General features: G+C 44.8%; 1 protein-coding gene across 1 annotated transcript in view; it reads left to right on the plus strand.

The window, feature by feature from the left end:
• LOC138638315 (clarin-1-like) overlaps positions 1-23,922 on the plus strand; it is an 84,464-nt gene extending 60,542 nt beyond the window's left edge. Inside the window, exon 3 of the mRNA XM_069727522.1 lies at positions 22,972-23,922. Coding sequence (XP_069583623.1) covers positions 22,972-23,237 — 266 coding nt within the window. The 3' untranslated portion in view covers positions 23,238-23,922. The remainder of the gene's footprint in view (positions 1-22,971) is intronic.
• The last annotated feature ends 398 nt before the right edge of the window (positions 23,923-24,320 follow it).

The raw sequence follows: 24,320 nt of genomic DNA on the forward strand, positions 1-24,320 counted from the left end.
AAGTGACAGCAAAAAGTACAGCCAAGAAGCAACGAAGAGTGGTGGTGGTGGGAGACTCACTACTGAGAGGCACCGAAGCAGCCATCTGCAGACCGGACATAACTGCAAGAGAAGTATGCTGCCTTCCAGGTGCGATGATCAAGGATGTGACCGATAGGATACCAAAGCTCTTCAGCTCCAAGGACGTCCACCCATTTCTTCTGATACATGTTGGCACCAATGACACGGCAAGGAAGGACCTACCGACAATCTGCAAGGACTTTGAAGAGTTGGGGAAGAAAGTAAAGGAACTGGATGCACAGGTAGTTTTTTCTTCTATCCTTCCAGTAGACGGGCATGGCACCAGGAGATGGAACAGGATCCTTGATGCAAACAACTGGCTAAGACGATGGTGCAGACAACAAGGATTTGGATTCCTGGACCACGGTGTGAATTACTGGTATGATGGACTCCTCGCCAGAGACGGACTACACCTCAACAAACCTGGGAAACACACATTCGCCAGAAGACTCGCTACACTCATCAGGAGGGCGTTAAACTAGAAGAAGAGGGGACGGGAAGAAAAACATTAGACTCGAACAAAGACGACCCAGGAAAACATACTCAGAAGGGAGGTAAGAACATTTCTAAAACAATCCACAGTGAGGAGATTGGAACAAAACAAAATCCTCTAAACTGCATGCTCGCAAACGCCAGAAGCCTGACAAACAAGATGGAAGAACTAGAAGCAGAAATATCTACAGGTAACTTTGACATAGTGGGAATAACCGAGACATGGTTAGATGAAAGCTATGACTGGGCAGTTAACTTACAGGGTTACAGTCTGTTTAGAAAGGATCGTAAAAATCGGAGAGGAGGAGGGGTTTGTCTCTATGTAAAGTCTTGTCTAAAGTCCACTTTAAGGGAGGATATTAGCGAAGGGAATGAGGATGTCGAGTCCATATGGGTTGAAATTCATGGAGGGAAAAATGGTAACAAAATTCTCATTGGGGTCTGTTACAAACCCCCAAATATAACAGAAAGCATGGAAAGTCTACTTCTAAAGCAGATAGATGAAGCTGCAACCCATAATGAGGTCCTGGTTATGGGGGACTTTAACTACCCGGATATTAACTGGGAAACAGAAACCTGTGAAACCCATAAAGGCAACAGGTTTCTGCTAATAACCAAGAAAAATTATCTTTCACAATTGGTGCAGAATCCAACCAGAGGAGCAGCACTTTTAGACCTAATACTATCTAATAGACCTGACAGAATAACAAATCTGCAGGTGGTTGGGCATTTAGGAAATAGCGACCACAATATTGTGCAGTTTCACCTGTCTTTCACTAGGGGGACTTGTCAGGGAGTCACAAAAACATTGAACTTTAGGAAGGCAAAGTTTGAACAGCTTAGAGATGCCCTTAATCTGGTAGACTGGGACAATATCCTCAGAAATAAGAATACAGATAATAAATGGGAAATGTTTAAGAACATCCTAAATAGGCAGTGTAAGCGGTTTATACCTTGTGGGAATAAAAGGACTAGAAATAGGAAAAACCCAATGTGGCTAAACAAAGAAGTAAGACAGGCAATTAACAGTAAAAAGAAAGCATTTGCACTACTAAAGCAGGATGGCACCATTGAAGCTCTAAAAAACTATAGGGAGAAAAATACTTTATCTAAAAAACTAATTAAAGCTGCCAAAAAGGAAACAGAGAAGCACATTGCTAAGGAGAGTAAAACTAATCCCAAACTGTTCTTCAACTATATCAATAGTAAAAGAATAAAAACTGAAAATGTAGGCCCCTTAAAAAATAGTGAGGAAAGAATGGTTGTAGATGACGAGGAAAAAGCTAACATATTAAACACCTTCTTCTCCACGGTATTCACGGTGGAAAATGAAATGCTAGGTGAAATCCCAAGAAACAATGAAAACCCTATATTAAGGGTCACCAATCTAACCCAAGAAAAGGTGCGAAACCGGCTAAATAAGATTAAAATAGATAAATCTCCGGGTCCGGATGGCATACACCCACGAGTACTAAGAGAACTAAGTAATGTAATAGATAAACCATTATTTCTTATTTTTAGTGACTCTATAGCGACAGGGTCTGTTCCGCAGGACTGGCGCATAGCAAATGTGGTGCCAATATTCAAAAAGGGCTCCAAAAGTGAACCTGGAAATTATAGGCCAGTAAGTCTAACCTCTATTGTTGGTAAAATATTTGAAGGGTTTCTGAGGGATGTTATTCTGGATTATCTCAATGAGAATAACTGTTTAACTCCATATCAGCATGGGTTTATGAGAAATCGCTCCTGTCAAACCAATCTAATCAGTTTTTATGAAGAGGTAAGCTATAGACTGGACCACGGTGAGTCATTGGACGTGGTATATCTCGATTTTTCCAAAGCGTTTGATACCGTGCCGCACAAGAGGTTGGTACACAAAATGAGAATGCTTGGTCTGGGGGAAATTGTGTGTAAATGGGTTAGTAACTGGCTTAGTGATAGAAAGCAGAGGGTGGTTATAAATGGTATAGTCTCTAACTGGGTCGCTGTGACCAGTGGGGTACCGCAGGGGTCAGTATTGGGACCTGTTCTCTTCAACATATTCATTAATGATCTGGTAGAAGGTTTACACAGTAAAATATCGATATTTGCAGATGATACAAAACTATGTAAAGCAGTTAATACAAGAGAAGATAGTATTCTGCTACAGATGGATCTGGATAAGTTGGAAACTTGGGCTGAAAGGTGGCAGATGAGGTTTAACAATGATAAATGTAAGGTTATACACATGGGAAGAGGGAATCAATACCACCATTACACACTGAACGGGAAACCACTGGGTAAATCTGACAGGGAGAAGGATTTGGGGATCCTAGTTAATGATAAACTTACCTGGAGCAGCCAGTGCCAGGCAGCAGCTGCCAAGGCAAACAGGATCATGGGGTGCATTAAAAGAGGTCTGGATACACATGATGAGAGCATTATACTGCCTCTGTACAAATCCCTAGTTAGACCGCACATGGAGTACTGTGTCCAGTTTTGGGCACCGGTGCTCAGGAAGGATATAATGGAACTAGAGAGAGTACAAAGGAGGGCAACAAAATTAATAAAGGGGATGGGAGAACTACAATACCCAGATAGATTAGCGAAATTAGGATTATTTAGTCTAGAAAAAAGACGACTGAGGGGCGATCTAATAACCATGTATAAGTATATAAGGGGACAATACAAATATCTCGCTAAGGATCTGTTTATACCAAGGAAGGTGACGGGCACAAGGGGGCATTCTTTGCGTCTGGAGGAGAGAAGGTTTTTCCACCAACATAGAAGAGGATTCTTTACTGTTAGGGCAGTGAGAATCTGGAATTGCTTGCCTGAGGAGGTGGTGATGGCGAACTCAGTCGAGGGGTTCAAGAGAGGCCTGGATGTCTTCCTGGAGCAGAACAATATTGTATCATACAATTATTAGGTTCTGTAGAAGGACGTGGATCTGGGTATTTATTATGATGGAATATAGGCTGAACTGGATGGACAAATGTCTTTTTTCGGCCTTACTAACTATGTTACTATGTTACTATGTTACTATTCCTGATTTGTTTTTTGGAGATAGAACTAAGTTTCTGAGTTTCAAAAATAATTGTAAGTTATTTCTGGCCTTGAAACCTCGTTCCTCTGGTGATCCAGTTCAACAGGTTTTGATTATTATTTCTTTTTTGCGCGGCGACCCTCAGGACTGGGCATTTTCTCTTGCGCCAGGAGATCCTGCATTGAGTAATATCAATGCGTTTTTCCTGGCACTCGGATTGCTGTAAGATGAGCCTAATTCAGTGGATCAGGCAGAAAAGAATTTGCTGGCTCTTTGTCAGGGTCAGGATGAGATAGAGGTATATTGCCAGAAATTTAGAAAATGGTCAGTGCTCACTCAATGGAATGAATCTGCGCTGGCAGCTATGTTCAGAAAGGGTCTCTCTGAAGCCCTTAAGGATGTCATGGTGGGATTTCCTATGCCTGCTGGTTTGAATGAGTCTATGTCTTTGGCTATTCAGATCGGTCGACGCTTGCGTGAGCGTAAATCTGTGCACCATTTGGCGGTATTACCTGAGCGTAAACCTGAGCCTATGCAGTGCGATAGGACTTTGACCAGAGTTGAACGGCAAGAACACAGACGTCTGAAGGGGCTGTGTTTCTACTGTGGTGATTCCACTCATGCTATCTCTGATTGTCCTAAGCGCACTAAGCGGTTCGCTAGGTCTGCCACCATTGGTACAGTACAGTCAAAATTTCTTCTGTCCGTTACCTTGATCTGCTCTTTGTCATCATATTCTGTCATGGCGTTTGTGGATTCAGGCGCTGCTCTGAATTTGATGGACTTGGAATATGCTAAGCGTTGTGGGTTTTTCTTGCAGCCCTTGCAAGTGTCCTATTCCATTGACAGGTATTGATGCTACGCCTTTGGCCAAGAATAAGCCTCAATACTGGACCCAGATGACCATGTGCATGGCTCCTGCACATCAGGAGGATATTCGCTTTCTGGTGTTGCATAATCTGCATGATATGGTCGTGTTGGGGTTGCCATGGCTACAAGCCCATAATCCAGTATTGGATTGGAAATCCATGTCGGTGTCCAGCTGGGGTTGTCAGGGGGTGCATGGTGATGTTCCATTTTTGTCGATTTCGTCATCCACCCCTTCTGGGGTTCCAGAGTTCTTGTCTGATTACCGGGATGTATTTGATGAGCCCAAGTCCGATGCCCTACCTCCGCATAGGGATTGTGATTGTGCTATCAATTTGATTCCTGGTGGTAAATTCCCAAAAGGTCGACTGTTTAATTTATCCGTGCCTGAGCACACCGCTATGCGCAGTTATGTGAAGGAATCCCTGGAGAAGGGGCATATTCGCCCGTCATCGTCGCCATTAGGAGCAGGGTTCTTTTTTGTAGCCAAAAAGGATGGTTCGCTGAGACCTTGTATAGATTATCGCCTTCTTAATAAGATCACTGTTAAATTTCAGTACCCCTTGCCTTTGTTATCTGATTTGTTTGCTCGGATTAAGGGGGCTAGTTGGTTCACCAAGATTGATCTTCGTGGTGCGTATAATCTGGTGCGAATCAGGCGAGGCGATGAATGGAAAACTGCATTTAATACGCCCGAGGGTCATTTTGAGTATCTAGTGATGCCATTCGGACTTGCCAATGCTCCATCAGTGTTTCAGTCCTTTATGCATGACATCTTCCGAGAGTACCTGGATAAATTCCTGATTGTGTACTTGGATGACATTTTGATCTTCTCGGATGATTGGGAGTCTCATGTGAAACAGGTCAGAACGGTTTTTCAGGTCCTGCGTGCTAACTCTTTGTTTGTGAAGGGATCAAAGTGTCTCTTTGGTGTGCAGAAGGTTTCATTTTTGGGGTTCATCTTTTCCCCTTCTACTATCGAGATGGATCCTGTTAAGGTCCAAGCCATCCATGATTGGACTCAGCCGACATCTCTGAAAACAAATAGAAAAGAAGAGCAGCATCCATACCGGGTGATAGAGATCCAAGAAACGATTTATTCTGCCATCAAAGGTTACAACGTTTCGGCCATGGTGGCCTTTGTCAAGTACACACAATCTCAGTAATGGCCATCTTTAAATAGTGTGGAGCCCACATGGGCACCAATCACCATCAAGGGGCGGCCTTTATTAAATATACATAAACATAAAAAATTAGTGCTTAAATCACTTTCGACATCTCATCACAGACCCAATAATACCCCAATCACATAACCCATAACAGAAAATATATACAGAAACAGTACAAAAAACATAGCATCCCTTCACAGGCCAATAGCTGTGTTTGTTGCTCCGTTGTCATGGTGAGGCTTCATCCAATCATATGCATTTGATAGGGCAAACCCCTTCCTTGTCCAATCACCAAGCGTTAGAGAAAAGGGCGCAAAGTCTATGACCCTCCAATGATAACCAACCTGCAGGAGAAAATCCACATGGCCATAGAACGCCGGCGCATGCGCACGAAGCACACCACACGGCCGATCATGTGACCGCCCCCGTGGTGCCGCCCAGCGCGCACGCGCCAGACATCACAGGCCAGGCGCCGGCGCCGGAGAGAGAAGGCACAGCGAACACCGCATGGCCGACACCGGAGACACCACAGCGTATCAGCGCCAGGGTCTCCAGGTCCGCCCACACGCGACACTGCGCCTGCGCTCACAGGGTAACCGCAGACATAGCCAAATCCATGGCAACTACATTCACTGCTAACAAACAATGGTTACATAGCAATTTTGACAGACAAGGAACACAGGGAGGAAAAAACACCCAAAAAGAGGGGAGAATTTACACAATACATAGTAACATAGTAACATAGTTAGTAAGGCCGAAAAAAGACATTTGTCCATCCAGTTCAGCCTATATTCCATTATAATAAATACCCAGATCTACGTCCTTCTACAGAACCTAATAATTGTATGATACAATATTGTTCTGCTCCAGGAAGACATCCAGGCCTCTCTTGAACCCCTCGACTGAGTTCGCCATCACCACCTCCTCAGGCAAGCAATTCCAGATTCTCACTGCCCTAACAGTAAAGAATCCTCTTCTATGTTGGTGGAAAAACCTTCTCTCCTCCAGACGCAAAGAATGCCCCCTTGTGCCCGTCACCTTCCTTGGTATAAACAGATCCTCAGCGAGATATTTGTATTGTCCCCTTATATACTTATACATGGTTATTAGATCGCCCCTCAGTCGTCTTTTTTCTAGACTAAATAATCCTAATTTCGCTAATCTATCTGGGTATTGTAGTTCTCCCATCCCCTTTATTAATTTTGTTGCCCTCCTTTGTACTCTCTCTAGTTCCATTATATCCTTCCTGAGCACCGGTGCCCAAAACTGGACACAGTACTCCATGTGCGGTCTAACTAGGGATTTGTACAGAGGCAGTATAATGCTCTCATCATGTGTATCCAGACCTCTTTTAATGCACCCCATGATCCTGTTTGCCTTGGCAGCTGCTGCCTGGCACTGGCTGCTCCAGGTAAGTTTATCATTAACTAGGATCCCCAAGTCCTTCTCCCTGTCAGATTTACCCAGTGGTTTCCCGTTCAGTGTGTAATGGTGATATTGATTCCCTCTTCCCATGTGTATAACCTTACATTTATCATTGTTAAACCTCATCTGCCACCTTTCAGCCCAAGTTTCCAACTTATCCAGATCCATCTGTAGCAGAATACTATCTTCTCTTATATTAACTGCTTTACATAGTTTTGTATCATCTGCAAATATCGATATTTTACTGTGTAAACCTTCTACCAGATCATTAATGAATATGTTGAAGAGAACAGGTCCCAATACTGACCCCTGCGGTACCCCACTGGTCACAGCGACCCAGTTAGAGACTATACCATTTATAACCACCCTCTGCTTTCTATCACTAAGCCAGTTACTAACCCATTTACACACATTTTCCCCCAGACCAAGCATTCTCATTTTGTGTACCAACCTCTTGTGCGGCACGGTATCAAACGCTTTGGAAAAATCGAGATTTACCACGTCCAATGACTCACCGTGGTCCAGCCTATAGCTTACCTCTTCATAAAAACTGATTAGATTGGTTTGACAGGAGCGATTTCTCATAAACCCATGCTGATATGGAGTTAAACAGTTATTCTCATTGAGATAATCCAGAATAACATCCCTCAGAAACCCTTCAAATATTTTACCAACAATAGAGGTTAGACTTACTGGCCTATAATTTCCAGGTTCACTTTTAGAGCCCTTTTTGAATATTGGCACCACATTTGCTATGCGCCAGTCCTGCGGAACAGACCCTGTCGCTATAGAGTCCCTAAAAATAAGAAATAATGGTTTATCTATTACATTACTTAGTTCTCTTAGTACTCGTGGGTGTATGCCATCCGGACCCGAAGATTTATCTATTTTAATCTTATTTAGCCGGTTTCGCACCTCTTCTTGGGTTAGATTGGTGACCCTTAATATAGGGTTTTCATTGTTTCTTGGGATTTCACCTAGCATTTCATTTTCCACCGTGAATACCGTGGAGAAGAAGGTGTTTAATATGTTAGCTTTTTCCTCGTCATCTACAACCATTCTTTCCTCACTATTTTTTAAGGGGCCTACATTTTCAGTTTTTATTCTTTTACTATTGATATAGTTGAAGAACAGTTTGGGATTAGTTTTACTCTCCTTAGCAATGTGCTTCTCTGTTTCCTTTTTGGCAGCTTTAATTAGTTTTTTAGATAAAGTATTTTTCTCCCTATAGTTTTTTAGAGCTTCAATGGTGCCATCCTGCTTTAGTAGTGCAAATGCTTTCTTTTTACTGTTAATTGCCTGTCTTACTTCTTTGTTTAGCCACATTGGGTTTTTCCTATTTCTAGTCCTTTTATTCCCACAAGGTATAAACCGCTTACACTGCCTATTTAGGATGTTCTTAAACATTTCCCATTTATTATCTGTATTCTCATTTCTGAGGATATTGTCCCAGTCTACCAGATTAAGGGCATCTCTAAGCTGTTCAAACTTTGCCTTCCTAAAGTTCAATGTTTTTGTGACTCCCTGACAAGTCCCCCTAGTGAAAGACAGGTGAAACTGCACAATATTGTGGTCGCTATTTCCTAAATGCCCAACCACCTGCAGATTTGTTATTCTGTCAGGTCTATTAGACAGTATTACGTCTAAAAGTGCTGCTCCTCTGGTTGGATTCTGCACCAATTGTGAAAGATAATTTTTCTTGGTTATTAGCAGAAACCTGTTGCCTTTATGGGTTTCACAGGTTTCTGTTTCCCAGTTAATATCCGGGTAGTTAAAGTCCCCCATAACCAGGACCTCATTATGGGTTGCAGCTTCATCTATCTGCTTTAGAAGTAGACTTTCCATGGTTTCTGTTATATTTGTGGGTTTGTAACAGACCCCAATGAGAATTTTGTTACCATTTTTCCCTCCATGAATTTCAACCCATATGGACTCGACATCCTCATTCCCTTCGCTAATATCCTCCCTTAAAGTGGACTTTAGACAAGACTTTACATAGAGACAAACCCCTCCTCCTCTCCGATTTTTACGATCCTTTCTAAACAGACTGTAACCCTGTAAGTTAACTGCCCAGTCATAGCTTTCATCTAACCATGTCTCGGTTATTCCCACTATGTCAAAGTTACCTGTAGATATTTCTGCTTCTAGTTCTTCCATCTTGTTTGTCAGGCTTCTGGCGTTTGCGAGCATGCAGTTCAGAGGATTTTGTTTTGTTCCAATCTCCTCACTGTGGATTGTTTTAGAAATGTTCTTACCTCCCTTCTGAGTATGTTTTCCTGGGTCGTCTTTGTTCGAGTCTAATGTTTTTCTTCCCGTCCCCTCTTCTTCTAGTTTAACGCCCTCCTGATGAGTGTAGCGAGTCTTCTGGCGAATGTGTGTTTCCCAGGTTTGTTGAGGTGTAGTCCGTCTCTGGCGAGGAGTCCATCGTACAAGTAATTCACACCGTGGTCCAGGAATCCGAATCCTTGTTGTCTGCACCATCGTCTTAGCCAGTTGTTTGCATCAAGGATCCTGTTCCATCTCCTGGTGCCATGCCCGTCTACTGGAAGGATAGAAGAAAAAACTACCTGTGCATCCAGTTCCTTCACTTTCTTCCCCAACTCTTCAAAGTCCTTGCAGATTGTCGGTAGGTCCTTCCTTGCCGTGTCATTGGTGCCAACATGTATCAGAAGAAATGGGTGGACGTCCTTGGAGCTGAAGAGCTTTGGTATCCTATCGGTCACATCCTTGATCATCGCACCTGGAAGGCAGCATACTTCTCTTGCAGTTATGTCCGGTCTGCAGATGGCTGCTTCTGTGCCTCTCAGTAGTGAGTCTCCCACCACCACCACTCTTCGTTGCTTCTTGGCTGTACTTTTTGCTGTCACTTGTTGCTGTGTGCCCTTTTCTTTTTTGCTTGCTGGTATTGCTTCATTCTTGGGTGTGCCATCTTCATCCTCTACAAAGATTTGATATCGGTTCTTCAGTTGTGTGGTTGGTGATTTCTCCATGGTCTTCTTGCTTCTTTTGGTCACATGCTTCCACTCATCTGCTTTTGGAGGTTCTCTGACACTTTTTGCACCTTCTGTGACCAGTAGAGATGCTTCTGTTCTGTCTAGAAAGTCTTCATTCTCTTTGATGAGTTTCAAAGTTGCTATTCTTTCTTCCAGACCCCGCACCTTTTCTTCTAAAAGGGCCACTAGTCTACACTAGTAGACTAGTAGACGGCCTCCGTCTGTTCCCAGGGTGCCAAATCACAGACTTATCTGTAAAAGAAGAAGGGAAAAGGGGGGGAGAAAAAGGGGGGGGGAAGGGGAAAAAAGGGGAAGAGAAATATCAAAATTAATAAAATTTGCAGAAATTGCAAAAATAGCGCACAATTAAAAATACACAGAGGGGAAACACATACCCTAAATGAGTACGGGGGAGCAAGAACATCATTAATTGAGACTGAATCTACAACCTATCTCATATATCTATCCAGATATCCATCTATTCAACTATGTTGTTCAACTATGTCATGCAAATCTGTAGGTTATAATCTACATTAAGGCCTTTGGGCTGTAGCGTCTCTAATACTGAGATCCACCTCAACTCCTTCTGTTTCAATTTGAGTGTCCTGTCACCCCCTCTCCTCAGAGCAGGAACCCCATCAATGACTCTAAAACGCAGCTGATTGATGGAATGTCTACATTCACTAAAATGCTTTGGAATTGGTAAATCCTGTAAATTTGTACGTATCGTACTCTTGTGCTTGCTTATCATTGTTCTTATTTCTCTCGTTGTTTCACCAACGTACATTAGTCCACATGGGCACACTATTAAATAGATAACAAATTTTGATGAACATGTGTACCGTTCGTTAATCATAATTTTTTTACCAGTACGAGGGTGACAAAAGCTGTCACCCTTAAGCATATTTCCACAGCAAGCACAATTGAGACGGAAAGTTACCCATCCGAGGAGGACAAAATGTCGTCTGGATGGTAACCTTGCCTGGCCCAATGTCGGATTTCACCAAACGATCTCTCAAGTTACGCCCTCGTCTATACGACAATATAGGGCGTGGACTAAAATCTTGAATGTGGGGCAAACCCCTATGTAATATCCCCCAATGTTTATTGAGAATATTGGCAATACCATTACTGGCTGGACAATACGTAGAGACAAACGGCACTCGTTTTGGTTTATCCCTCCTGTTATGAGTCTGTAGGTCATCATTAGTCAATCTGATCGCCTTGTCCCTATGACCCAACACCTTCACCTTTGGATACCCTCTCTGAATAAATTTATCACACATTTCGTCAAGTCTTGTGTCACACATCTCTGTGTCAGTAACTATTCTTCGTACCCGAATCAGCTGGCTCCAAGGTAGTGAGTCCATCATACGTCTTGGATGGTAGCAATCATAACACAAAAGACTGTTCCTGTCAGTCACTTTTGTAAATAAATCAGTCCAAAGTTTATCATCTTTTTTATAGACCAAAGTGTCCAAAAATTGTACCTGGTCAACCGAACAAGTCATCGTGAATTTTAACTCCGGGTGTATACCATTGAGCTCCGCCAAGAAGTCAAGGAGGCACTCATGGCTACCTTCCCATACACAAAAAATGTCATCGATGTAGTGCCACCAGGCCCGGACGTGCCGCCAGAAGATGGATCTGTACACATGTTGGTCCCCGAGTACCGCCATGTAGATGTTAGCATAAGTGGGGGCCACATTGGACCCCATGGCGGTACCCCGTAACTGCTGGTAGTACTCATCCCCAAAGAGGAAAAAATTCCTCCCGAGGATGAACTCCAGCAGTGTGAGGACCAACTGTGCACAATCCGGGGGCACATCCGAGCCCGATAGCGTCACACCAACATCGAAAGAAACCAAAAACGTAGAGGCACCCACAGAGATGGTACTCAATTTCACCAAAAAATCATTTGTGTCCCTAATATAGGAACGGGCTGAAGTCGAAAAAACACGTAAAATTCTATCCAGAAAGATTGCAACCTTATTACACATCGACCCCCGACCCGATACAATAGGGCGCCCAGGGGGATTTAGTAAATCCTTATGTATCTTGGGCAATGTGTACAGAACTGGGGTAATAGGCGCACTAACAAACAAATATTCCGACAGCTTCTGATCGATGAGTCCATTGTTTAAGGATTCATCGATCAGAAGCTGCAACTCTCTCTGGAAAATAGCAGTAGGATCACATTTCAACTTTTTATAAACCGCAGTATCAGACAATTGAGTCATAATTTCAGTCTTATATTTCACAGTGTCCATAATCACTACCGCACCGCCTTTATCGGCCGGTTTCACTGTAAGCGCAGTATTCTTGGAGAGACAGTCCAAGGCATGTCTTTCCGCACTGGATAAGTTGTTAAATCCACCATTATGAAATTTCTCTCTTAATTTCTTAATGTCCCTCTCCACCAGAGTAATATAAGACTCCACAAATTGATTCTTCACCTGGGGTTGAAAAGAGCTTTTGTTGAATAACCCAGCTCCTTTAAGCGTAAAACCCCCCATAGCCCCCTCCGTGGGTTCATCACCACCCTGGTGTATCTCAGAAAAATAAGAGGTAAGCCGCAACCTTCTATAGAAGGCAAACAAATCACATTCAATCTGGAACCAGTCAGGAGAATTCTTCGGACAAAAAGACAAGCCCTTAGACAACATATTATGTTCAATTTCTGACAACTGCACAGATGATATATTTACCACCAGTTCATTACGATTCAATTCGCTTTCCGCCATTCGTCCATGTTCCGTGTCCTCATGGGGGACCTGTGAAACTTCCTCCGTTCTCTGCTCATGCCGCCATCTCTTGTGCTTCCTCCCCCCTCTCCGGTACCTCCTTTTGTTGCTGTTATGGCCAATTGTTTGGCCCCTAAAAAACTCGAAGAGGAAGAAGAAGCAGCCCCCATGTTAGAATCATCCGTCGAATCAGACTCTGCCGTGGTAAACCCAAACCTCTGTGGATCCCTCTCCTGAGGTCTCCTTCTCCTTTTCTGCTGTAGAGGTCTAGATCTCCTATTATTAAATGATAATTGTGTACCCGGATGCCATGAAAAAATTCGACCCGACTTATAATCCTCCATATCGCGGAACCATTTTGATCTTTTTGTTTTCTCGATATCACTCCGGAATTTAACAAGATTTTCCTCCAGTTTGTGTTTGTAAGTTTCCAATTCTTGCACAGACATCAAGCCGGTCAATTGTTGCTCTAAATCAATCACAGATGTCTTGATCAGCTCCATCTCCTTACGGAGAAACTCTATATTCAGGAGCATCAGATCAAATGAAAATTTGTTAGTGATTGACTCAAACTTGTTGCAAAATTGAACATTGTCCACCAACAAAGTCGGACGTAGGTGTGGGCGTAGGCCATGAGGAATCCTACGGGCCTTATAGTATTCAGTGAGTGTAGTCACATGCAACTCAAAAGAGAACGACCTTCTCTTCTCACTCTCATGTCTTTTACATATCATATCAGCCGTAGGCTTACTTAAAAAAGCATGGTCACTAGAGGTACCGGATAAAATCCGTATTGCGTCCTCCTCTGTGTATGAGAAAGTTAAGGCAGTATCCAGTTCACCCACCTCTGGATTGGTAACAGGCTCCATAGCCTCAATCTGGTGCACGCTGGTTAGGATCCACAACAGTCAAATATAAGAAAATCAACCATCAGCACTCAGCTTGGAGGATGCACGCTCCAAAGTCCAAGGATCCAATCGGACCAAATAATCACAAATAGAAAAGAAGAGCAGCATCCATACCGGGTGATAGAGATCCAAGAAACGATTTATTCTGCCATCAAAGGTTACAACGTTTCGGCCATGGTGGCCTTTGTCAAGTACACACAATCTCAGTAATGGCCATCTTTAAATAGTGTGGAGCCCACATGGGCACCAATCACCATCAAGGGGCGGCCTTTATTAAATATACATAAACATAAAAATTAGTGCTTAAATCACTTTCGACATCTAATCACAGACCCAATAATACCCCAATCACATAACCCATAACAGAAAATATATACAGAAACAGTACAAAAAACATAGCATCCCTTCACAGGCCAATAGCTGTGTTCGTTGCTCCGTTGTCATGGTGAGGCTTCATCCAATCATATGCATTTGATAGGGCAAACCCCTTCCTTGTCCAATCACCAAGCGTTAGAGAAAAGGGCGCAAAGTCTATGACCCTCCAATGATAACCAACCTGCAGGAGAAAATCCACATGGCCATAGAACGCCGGCGCATGCGCACGAAGCACACCACACGGCCGATCATGTGACCGCCCCCGTGGTGCCGCCCAGCGCGCACGCGCCAGACATCACAGGCCAGGCGCCGGCGCCGGAGAGAGAAGGCACAGCGAACACCGCATGGCCGACACCGGAGACACCACAGCGTATCAGCGCCAGGGTCTCCAGGTCCGCCCACACGCGACACTGCGCCTGCGCTCACAGGCTAACCGCAGACATAGCCAAATCCATGGCAACTACATTCACTGCTAACAAACAATGGTTACATAGCAATTTTGACAGACAAGGAACACAGGGAGGAAAAAACACCCAAAAAGAGGGGAGAATTTACACAATAACGGCCTCCGTCTGTTCCCAGGGTGCCAAATCACAGACTTATCTGTAAAAGAAGAAGGGAAAAGGGGGGGAGAAAAGGGGGGGGAGGGGGAAAGGGGAAAAAAACATCATCTCTGAAAAGTCTGCAAAAGTTCCTGGGTTTTGCTAAATTTTATCGTCGCTTCATCTGCAATTTTTCTAGTATTGCCAAACCATTGACCGATTTGACCAAGAAGGGTGCTGATTTGGTCAATTGGTCTTCTGCTGCTGTGGAAGCTTTTCAAGAGTTGAAGCGTCGTTTTTCTTCTGCCCCTGTGTTGTGTCAACCTGATGTTTCTCTTCCGTTCCAGGTCGAGGTTGATGCTTCTGAGATTGGAGCAGGGGCTGTTTTGTCGCAGAGAGGTTCTAATTGTTCAGTGATGAAACCATGCGCTTTTTTTTCCAGGAAGTTTTCGCCTGCTGAGCGGAATTATGATGTGGGCAACCGAGAGTTGCTGGCCATGAAGTGGGCATTCGAGGAGTGGCGTCATTGGCTTGAAGGAGCTAAGCATCGCGTGGTGGTATTGACTGATCATAAGAACCTGACTTATCTCGAGTCTGCTAAGCGTTTGAATCCTAGACAGGCTCGTTGGTCGCTGTTTTTCTCCCGTTTTGACTTTGTGATTTCGTACCTTCCGGGCTCTAAAAATGTGAAGGCGGATGCTCTGTCTAGGAGTTTTGTGCCCGACTCTCCGGGTTTATCTGAGCCGGCGGGTATCCTCAAGGAAGGAGTAATTGTGTCTGCCATCTCCCCTGATTTGCGGCGGGTGCTGCAAAAATTTCAGGCTAATAAACCTGATCGTTGTCCAGCGGAGAAACTGTTTGTCCCGGATAGGTGGACAAATAAAGTGATCTCTGAGGTTCATTGTTCGGTGTTGGCTGGTCATCCTGGAATCTTTGGTACCAGAGAGTTAGTGGCTAGATCCTTTTGGTGGCCGTCTCTGTCGCGGGATGTGCGTTCTTTTGTGCAGTCCTGTGGGATTTGTGCTCGGGCTAAGCCCTGCTGTTCTCGTGCCAGTGGGTTGCTTTTACCCTTGCCGGTCCCAAAGAGACCTTGGACACATATCTCTATGGATTTTATTTCAGATCTTCCTGTCTCTCAAAAGATGTCAGTCATTTGGGTGGTCTGTGATCGCTTTTCTAAGATGGTCCATCTGGTACCCTTGTCCAAGTTGCCTTCCTCCTCTGATTTGGTGCCATTGTTCTTCCAGCATGTGGTTCGTTTGCATGGCATTCCAGAGAATATCGTTTCTGACAGAGGTTCCCAGTTTGTTTCGAGGTTTTGGCGAGCCTTTTGTGATAGGATGGGCATTGACTTGTCTTTTTCCTCGGCTTTTCATCCTCAGACTAATGACCAGACCGAACGAACCAATCAGACCTTGGAAACCTATCTGAGATGCTTTGTTTCTGCCGATCAGGATGACTGGGTGTCCTTTTTGCCTTTGGCTGAGTTCGCCCTTAATAATCGGGCCAGCTCGGCTACCTTGGTTTCGCCATTTTTCTGCAATTCTGGGTTCCATCCTCGTTTCTCTTCAGGACAGGTTGAGTCTTCGGACTGTCCCGGTGTGGATACTGTGGTGGACAGGTTGCAGCAGATTTGGACTCATGTAGTGGACAATTTGACCTTGTCCCAGGAGAAGGCTCAACGTTTCACTAATCGCAGACGCCGTGTGGGTCCCCGACTTCGTGTTGGGGATCTGGTTTGGTTATCTTCTCGTCATATTCCTATGAAGGTTTCCTCTCCGAAGTTTAAACCTCGTTTCATTGGTCCTTATAGGATTTCTGAGGTTATTAATCCTGTGTCTTTTCGTCTGATCCTCCCAGATTCTTTTTTCATACATAACGTCTTCCATAGGTCATTGTTGCGGAGATACGTGGCACCTATGGTTCCATCTGTTGACCCTCCTGCCCCGGTTTTGGTGGAGGGGGAATTGGAGTATATTGTGGAGAAGATTTTGGATTCTCGTGTTTCAAGACGGAAACTCCAGTATCTGGTTAAATGGAAGGGTTATGCTCAGGAGGATAATTCCTGGGTTTTTGCCTCTGATGTCCATGCTCCCGATCTTGTTCGTGCCTTTCATGTGGCTCATCCTGGTCGGCCTGGGGGCTCTGGTGAGGGTTCGGTGACCCCTCCTCAAGGGGGGGTACTGTTGTGAATTCTGTGGCAGAGCTCCCTCCTGTGGTCACAAGTGGTACTTCGGCTGATTCTCTCTGGGAGCTTCCGTTTGTGGAGGAAACTGGTACTGCTGCTTCTGAGTTTCCTCCCTCAGGTGATCTGGTGAGGTCGTTAGGTGCTTCTCTACTTAACCCCACCTAATGCTTTGATTCATGCTTCCTGTCAATGTTCCAGTGTTGGACTTGTGTTTCTCTGGATCATTTCTGTGGCCTGCTGCTCTGCATAGCTAAGTGCTTCTTTGCTATTTGTTGCTATTTTCTCTGTCCAGCTTGTCTATTTGTTTTTCTGGAAGCTCTGGGACGCAAAGGGTGTACCTCCGTGCCGTTAGTTCGGTACGGAGGGTCTTTTTGCCCCTTTGCGTGGTTTTCTTTAGGGTTTTGTGTAGACCGCAAAGTTATCTTTCCTATCCTCGTTCTGTCTAGAATATCGGGCCTCACTTTGCTGAATCTATTTCATCCCTACGTTTGTCTTTTCATCTTACTCACAGTCATTATATGTGGGGGGCTGCCTTTTCCTTTGGGGTATTTCTCTGAGGCAAGGTAGGCTTATTTTTTCTATCTTCAGGCTAGTTAGTTTCTCAGGCTGTGCCGAGTTGCATAGGTAGCGTTAGGCGCAATCCACGGCTGCCTCTAGTTGTGTTTGGAGAGGATCAGGGATTGCGGTCTGCAGAGTTCCCACGTCTCAGAGCTCGTTCTATTATTTTGGGTTATTGTCAGATCACTGTATGTGCTCTGACCTCCATGTCCATTGTGATACTGAATTGCCTTTCACAACAGCTGTAGGCGTTCGCCCCCCCTCCTCCTCCTCCTCCTCGTCCTCCTGCAGAAGCGAGAGCTCGTCCACAGACTGCAGTCGCACAACCACTCCATCCGCAGCTGCCACTGTTGCACACGAGGTGTCCCATTATGGGACAGCTAGTGGCAAGCGTCAGCAGGCTGTATTGGCAATGAAGTGTTTGGGCGACAACAGACACACCGCGAAAGTTCTGTCCGAGTTCTTGCAAACAGAAACTCAGTCATGGCTGGGCACTGTACATCTTGAGGCAGGCAAGGTAGTGAGTGATAACGGAAGGAATTTTATGGCTGCCATAGCCCTTTCCCAACTGAAACACATTCCTTGCCTGGCTCACACCTTAAACCTGGTGGTGCAGTGCTTCTTGAAAAGTTATCCGGGGTTACCCGACCTGCTCCTCAAAGTGTGCAGACTTTGCACGCATATCCGCCGTTCGCCCGTACACTCCAGCCGTATGCAGAACCATCAGTGGTCTTTGAACCTTCCCCAGCATCGCCTAATCATCGACGTTGCAACAAGGTGGAACTCCACACTGCACATGCTTCAGAGACTGTGCAAACAGAAGCGTGCTGTTATGTATTTGTGGGAGGATACACATACATGGGCAGGCAGTTGGATGGCAGACATGGAGTTGTCAGGTGTGCAGTGGTCGAAGGTACAAGACCTGTGTCAAGTATTTCAGTGTTTTGAGGAATGCACATGGCTGGTTAGTGCAGACAACGCCATAATAAGCATGAGCATCCCCCTAATGCATCTGCTGATGCAAAGTTTGACGCACATAAAGGAGCAGGCGTCTGCAGCCGAAGAAGAGGATAGCCTTGATGACAGTCAGCCATTGTCTAGTCAGGGCAATCTACAGGACGAGGTAGCGGGCGAATAGGAGGAGGATGCTGGGGATGAGTATTTTTTGAATGAGGAAGCTTCTCCGGGGCCAATAGAAGCTGGTGGCATTGCAAGGCCGGGTTCAGGTTTTTTGAGGGAGACAAGTGACGTAGATTTGCCTGAAACTGCCCCTCAACCCAGCACAACCGCAGATTTGACAACTGGAACTTTGGCCCACATGGCGGATTATGCCTTACGTATCCTCAAAAGGGACCCACGCATTATTAAAATGATGACCAATGACGATTACTGGTTGGCCTGCCTCCTTGATCCTCGCTACAAAGGCAAATTGCAAAATATCATGCCACATGAGAACCTCAAACAAATATTAGCAACCAAACAAGCAACTCTTGTAGACCGTTTGATTCAGGCATTCCCAGCACACAGCGCCAGTGATGGTTCTCACACGAGCTGCAGGGGGCAACAGGGCAGAGGTGTTAGAGTTGCACAAATCAGAAGTGGCATTGGACAGAGGGGTTTTCTGACCAGGTTGTGGAGTGATTTCGCAATGACCGCAGACAGGACAGGTACTGCAGCATCAATTCAAAGTGACAGGAGACAACATTTGTCCAGTATGGTTACTAACTATTTTTCATCCCTTATCGATGTTCTCCCTCAACCGTCATTCCCATTTGATTACTGGGCATCCAAAATAGACACCTGGCCTGAATTGGCAGAATATGCATTGCAGGAGCTTGCTTGCCCAGCAGCTAGTGTGCTATCAGAAAGAGTATTCAGTGCTGCTGGTTCAATATTGACCGAAAAAAGGACTCATCTGGCTACCCAAAATGTTGATGATCTAACCTTCATTAAAATGAACCACTCATGGATTTCGAATTATTTTGCCCCACCTTTCCCGGCTGACACCTAGCTTTCCTATAAAAAGGCCTCGCTTGTGGACTGGTCTTACTGACTGTTCCAATCTCTTAATTTGCAGCAGCTGTTTGTCCAGCATGTTTACACCTCCCTAAATGGGCTAACTCCCCCCACGGGGCCGTGGTCTCGCCACTTGGCGCAAGCACCCGTGAGAGTGCCGTTTGTCTGAAGAGGTGGGTGTGCCCGCTTTTGGTCGACGGCACTGCCACTGGGTCCCTCATAGTACAATAAAGTGTCTCTGGCGGTGGTGGCGCGCAACCAACGCTAGACACACCGCTGTAACATGAGGGGCCCTGGGCCTGTACCACCGGCCACAAGAGTTTCCCCCCCAGCTCAAACACTGTTCTACCACTTGCAAAATTATCTCTCACAGCTCCACCAATGTTTAGTCTATGCGCTGACATCCTTCAATGCCTGGCACTGACAATACCAATTTGTTGACATGTATGATGCTAGTTAAAATAGTCAGGGTCAGTGTCCTATATTGATACCAGTAAATACTTAGCGCCAAATTACTATGTCTGAAACTCAGCAGAGGAGCCCACCCCTCTACCTAAATATGCCACCCTTTTGTTTTTTGGTTTTGTTGTTTTGCGAGACATTAACATCTATTTATTTTTTGGGAGTACTAACTGTGTCAGACACTCCTTCCAATTGTCCTCCACTGACCACACCAATGCTGTGAACCCCTGCAAGATAATTCAAACTGCATTGAGCCTAATTTTTTTTATTTTAGGCCTACTAAGTCTGTCTGCGGTCCCTCCTTCCAATTGTCCTCCGCTGACCACACCAATGCTGCCTGTGTACCCCTGCAAGATAATTCAAACTGCTTTGAGCCTATTTTTTAAAATTTTATGCCTACTAAGTCTGTCTGCGGTCCCTCCTTCCATTTGTCCTCCGCTGAGCACACCAATGCCGACCGTGTACCCATGTAACTTTTTTTCATCCTGCAGTGAGCCTACTTTGTGGTGTAAGGCCTACTAGCAGTGTCTGTCTGCGCCACTTAATACAGATGTCCGCTAATAAAAAAAAAAAAGGCTGATTTTCAGCTTGTCAGAATTATAAAACTGCATTGGGGCCACAAGTTTCGTTGTGGTCTACAAACTGAGTCTTCCGCTCCAAGGTATTTTCTCTCTGTTGCCTCTCCCTCGCTTCTATCTTGAAGCTCTTGTTAAGTAGTTGTTGAAACAACACTGTATTAGGCCTACAAGTTGGGTCTGGGTTGTAGAGACGGTGTCTGCCGCTCCAAGGTGTTCTCCTGGTTGCCTTTCCTGAGCTTCAATCTTCAGGCTCTTGTTAAATAGTTTTTTAATCGAACAACTGCAGTGGGGCTACTAGTTTGGTTGGGGCCTACTAACAGTGTTTGCCGCTCCAAGGTGTTCTCCTGGTTGCCTTTCCTGAGCTTCAGTTTTCAGGCTCTTGTTAAATAGTTTCTTAATCGAACAACTGCTGTGGGGCTACTAGTTTGGTTGGGGCCTACTAACGGTGTATGCCACTCCATGCTGTTCTCCAGGTTTCCTGTCCTGAAATTCCATTTTCAGGCTCTCGTTAAGTAGTTGTTGAAACAACACTGCATTAGGCCTACAAGTTGGGTCTGTGTTGTAGAGACGGTGTCTGCCGCTCCAAGGTGTTCTCCAGGTTGCCTCTCCCTAGCTTCGATCTTGAAGCTCTTGTTAAGTAGTTGTTTAAACAACACTGCATTAGGCCTACAAATTGGGTCTGTGTTGTAGAGACGGTGTCTGCCGCTCCAAGGTGTTCTCCAGGTTGCCTCTCCCTAGCTTCGATCTTGAAGCTCTCGTTAAGTAGTTGTTGAAACAACACTGCATTTGGCCTACAAGTTGGGTCTGGGTTGTAGGGACGGTGTCTGCCGCTCCAAGGTGTTCTCCAGGTTGCCTCTCCCTAGCTTCGATCTTGAAGCTCTCGTTAAAGTAGTTGTTGAAACAACACTGCATTAGGCCTACAAGTTGGGTCTGGGTTCTACAAACGGTGTCTTCCGCTCCAAGGTATTCTCCAGGTTGCCTTTCCCTAGCTTCTATCTTCAGGCTCTCGTTAAATTGTTTTTAATATAACACTGCATTTGGCCTACTTGTTTTGTTGGCCCTACTAACGGTGTCTGCCGCTCCTTGATGTTCTCCTACACTGAACAAACCAGTGCCGCCTGTTTACTTCTGTTACCAATTTTGAACTGCATTTAGCCTACTTACTGATTTGAGCCTACTCACTGTGTCAGCCTCTCATTACAGTTGTACTCCACTGAACAAAACAATGCCCCCTGGTTAGTCCTGTTACCAATTTTGAATTGCATTTAGCCCACTTTATTATTTGGGCCTATATCTGTGTTTCCTCCTCATCCTGCCCATTGCCCAGCCATTGATAGATGAGTCTGCTGGTACATTGACCCAGAACGCTACATTCCCTGTGCACGCTACACAGCCAGAATGTGACCCTGCCGAAAGTCAGGTTCCCCTTCCCGCATACCATACCACCTTACACGGGGACAAAGAGGAAGGTGCAGATGAAAGTGCAGGTTCCTTCATCAGGTGGGAGGGAATACTCGTTGGCAACGTCACTGGCACAGGCCCCCTCATAGTACGCAAAAGGGTCGCTGCCGGTGGGAGGCGCCCCCGCCGTGCAAACTTTGAGGGGCCCTGTGCCAGTGCCAATGCCAACGAGTGGGATCCCCCTGCTTGCTCAGGATCACAGCACTTGCAAAGTTTAAATACTTACCTCTCCCTGCTCCACTGCGGTTACGTGTTCCAGATTTCCTGGGCCCACTAAATACTTTAACCAGCCCTACCCCCCACAACTTTGGCCAAATGACCCCCAATTTCCAATGCCTTACTATTATTGTAAGGTAAATTAAGATTGACAAGCTTCAGTAACAAGAATGGATGTTTTTGCCATTAAAATGGGCACTGTAAGTGTTTTCCTGGCCTCCACTCACTGCCGACTATGCTCCCCCCATTGACTTGCATTGGGTTTCGTGTTTCGGTCGATCCCCGACTTTTCGTGATAATCGGCCGTTTCCACTCGACTTTTGAGATAGTCGGGTTTCGCGAAACCCGACTCGACCCTAAAAAACTAAAAGTCGCTCAACCCTAGTGTTTACATTACCAGCAAAGTGAATAAAGTTTCTGAAATCTCATGCACATGCTGTTGACTAACCTTGCAGATTGTTTTGTTTTTATAAATCTGCAGCTTTTCAATCCTTTCAGGGGTTATTAGCGTTTTCAGCCATTTAAATGAATGGGAAAAAAATGCATCAGAAACGTACTGTATATAAAAATTGCAATAATGCACATATTTAATATGGTAATATAGAAATTTGGGAAATCTGCATCAGTTCTTTCCTGCAGATGAGATTAATGGATGTCGCACAGATTATAAAAACGGATACATTACATGGGCCACAATCTCTTAAAAATGGAATATTGCACATGGATGAAAATTGGTCCTTTTTTGCAGAAAAAAAAATAAAATGATTTCTGAATTCAGTATAAGAATAAACTTTATATATATATAGCATGATACCACTTCAAGTGTGAGTACTAATACAGTACTATCCTACAGTACCGCACATTCATATATGTCCATGTGCTTGTATTACAGGTTCCTGTGGCTGTCTTGTCCTGATCCTCTTCTCCTCGGAAGTGAAGATGCACAATCTATCAGAGAAAATAGCTAATTACAAAGCAGATGGATTTTTATTTAAGACTCAGACAGAATACTTTGGGAAGTCGTTTTGGATTGTCCTGGTTTGCACTCTGATACATTTTTCAAACATTTTTCTAATTCGATTAGCTGGTTTTAATTTTCCTTTCTCAAAATCAAAGGACCTAGATACAAGTTCTGGAGCAATTGATCTGATGTACTGAGATTAGCGTCACACAAGAAGCAGAGAACATTGATAGACAAATGAAGCAGAACGGTTCTGGTCCCTGCTGCCATTTTAAAGCCTCATCTTCAGACTTTCCAGATCAGCAGAGCTAAGAGATTACCACAACAAAGTTCATGTGCAAAGGGGTGTCCCATAAACATCATCTATCCACATGATGGATGATAAATGTGTGATATTTTGGACTACCAATTTTTGGGACCATCGTGGACAAAGTGTAAATGGAGTTGTTGCGTGCAATACTGACACTACATTCACTGTCTATGGGAGTGGTTGTCACATATGTCACTACCGCTGTCATAGACTGCTAGAGGTGAATGGATTGTGGACACACATGCGAAATACCTCTTCATTTATATATGGAACTTTAGGACCCCTTGTGATCATTGAGGTCTCAGCAGGCAGACCCCCAACGCTCACATATTTATGAATTATCTTGTGGAATACATAAAGAACAAACATTTCAGACAGGACATACTGCACAAGCTGCACAAAGATATTGGCTGAAAGGTAAAATAATGAAGAATCAGATACAGTATAATCTCTTGTCTGTAGGTGAAAAAATGAACATGCTTAATATTTCTATGAAAACTTAGTGGAGCTTCTGATATTATAATTTTTGCATTAAGAATTCTTAAAGGGGCTGTCCGGTCCAAATCGAAACATCTGCATTCACTCTGTGTGACTGCAGACTTATGAATCCCCCCAGGGCACGCACTGTGTGGTGCGAGGATTCGCTGGTTTCTGAGCCAGGACCGGAGGGTATGTGTGCGTTATATATATTCCTGGCCACAGCCTGACTAGTGGGCGTGACCTCTCTCCATACACTTGTATGCAGCAAGGTCACGCCCACTGGATGGGCTCTGGCCTGGGAATATGTATAACGCATACATACCCTCCGGTCCTGGCTCAGAAACCAGCGAATCCTCGCACCATACAGTGCGTGCCCTGGGGGGATTCATAAGTCTGCAGTCACACAGAGTGACTACAGATGTGTCGATTTGGACCGGACAGTGACTTTAAAGAGTGTTGACCCCAGACCTAAAGATGGATGTATATTAGT

This window comes from Ranitomeya imitator, chromosome 5, assembly GCF_032444005.1.
Source record: "Ranitomeya imitator isolate aRanImi1 chromosome 5, aRanImi1.pri, whole genome shotgun sequence".
Taxonomy (NCBI): Eukaryota; Metazoa; Chordata; class Amphibia; order Anura; family Dendrobatidae; genus Ranitomeya; species Ranitomeya imitator.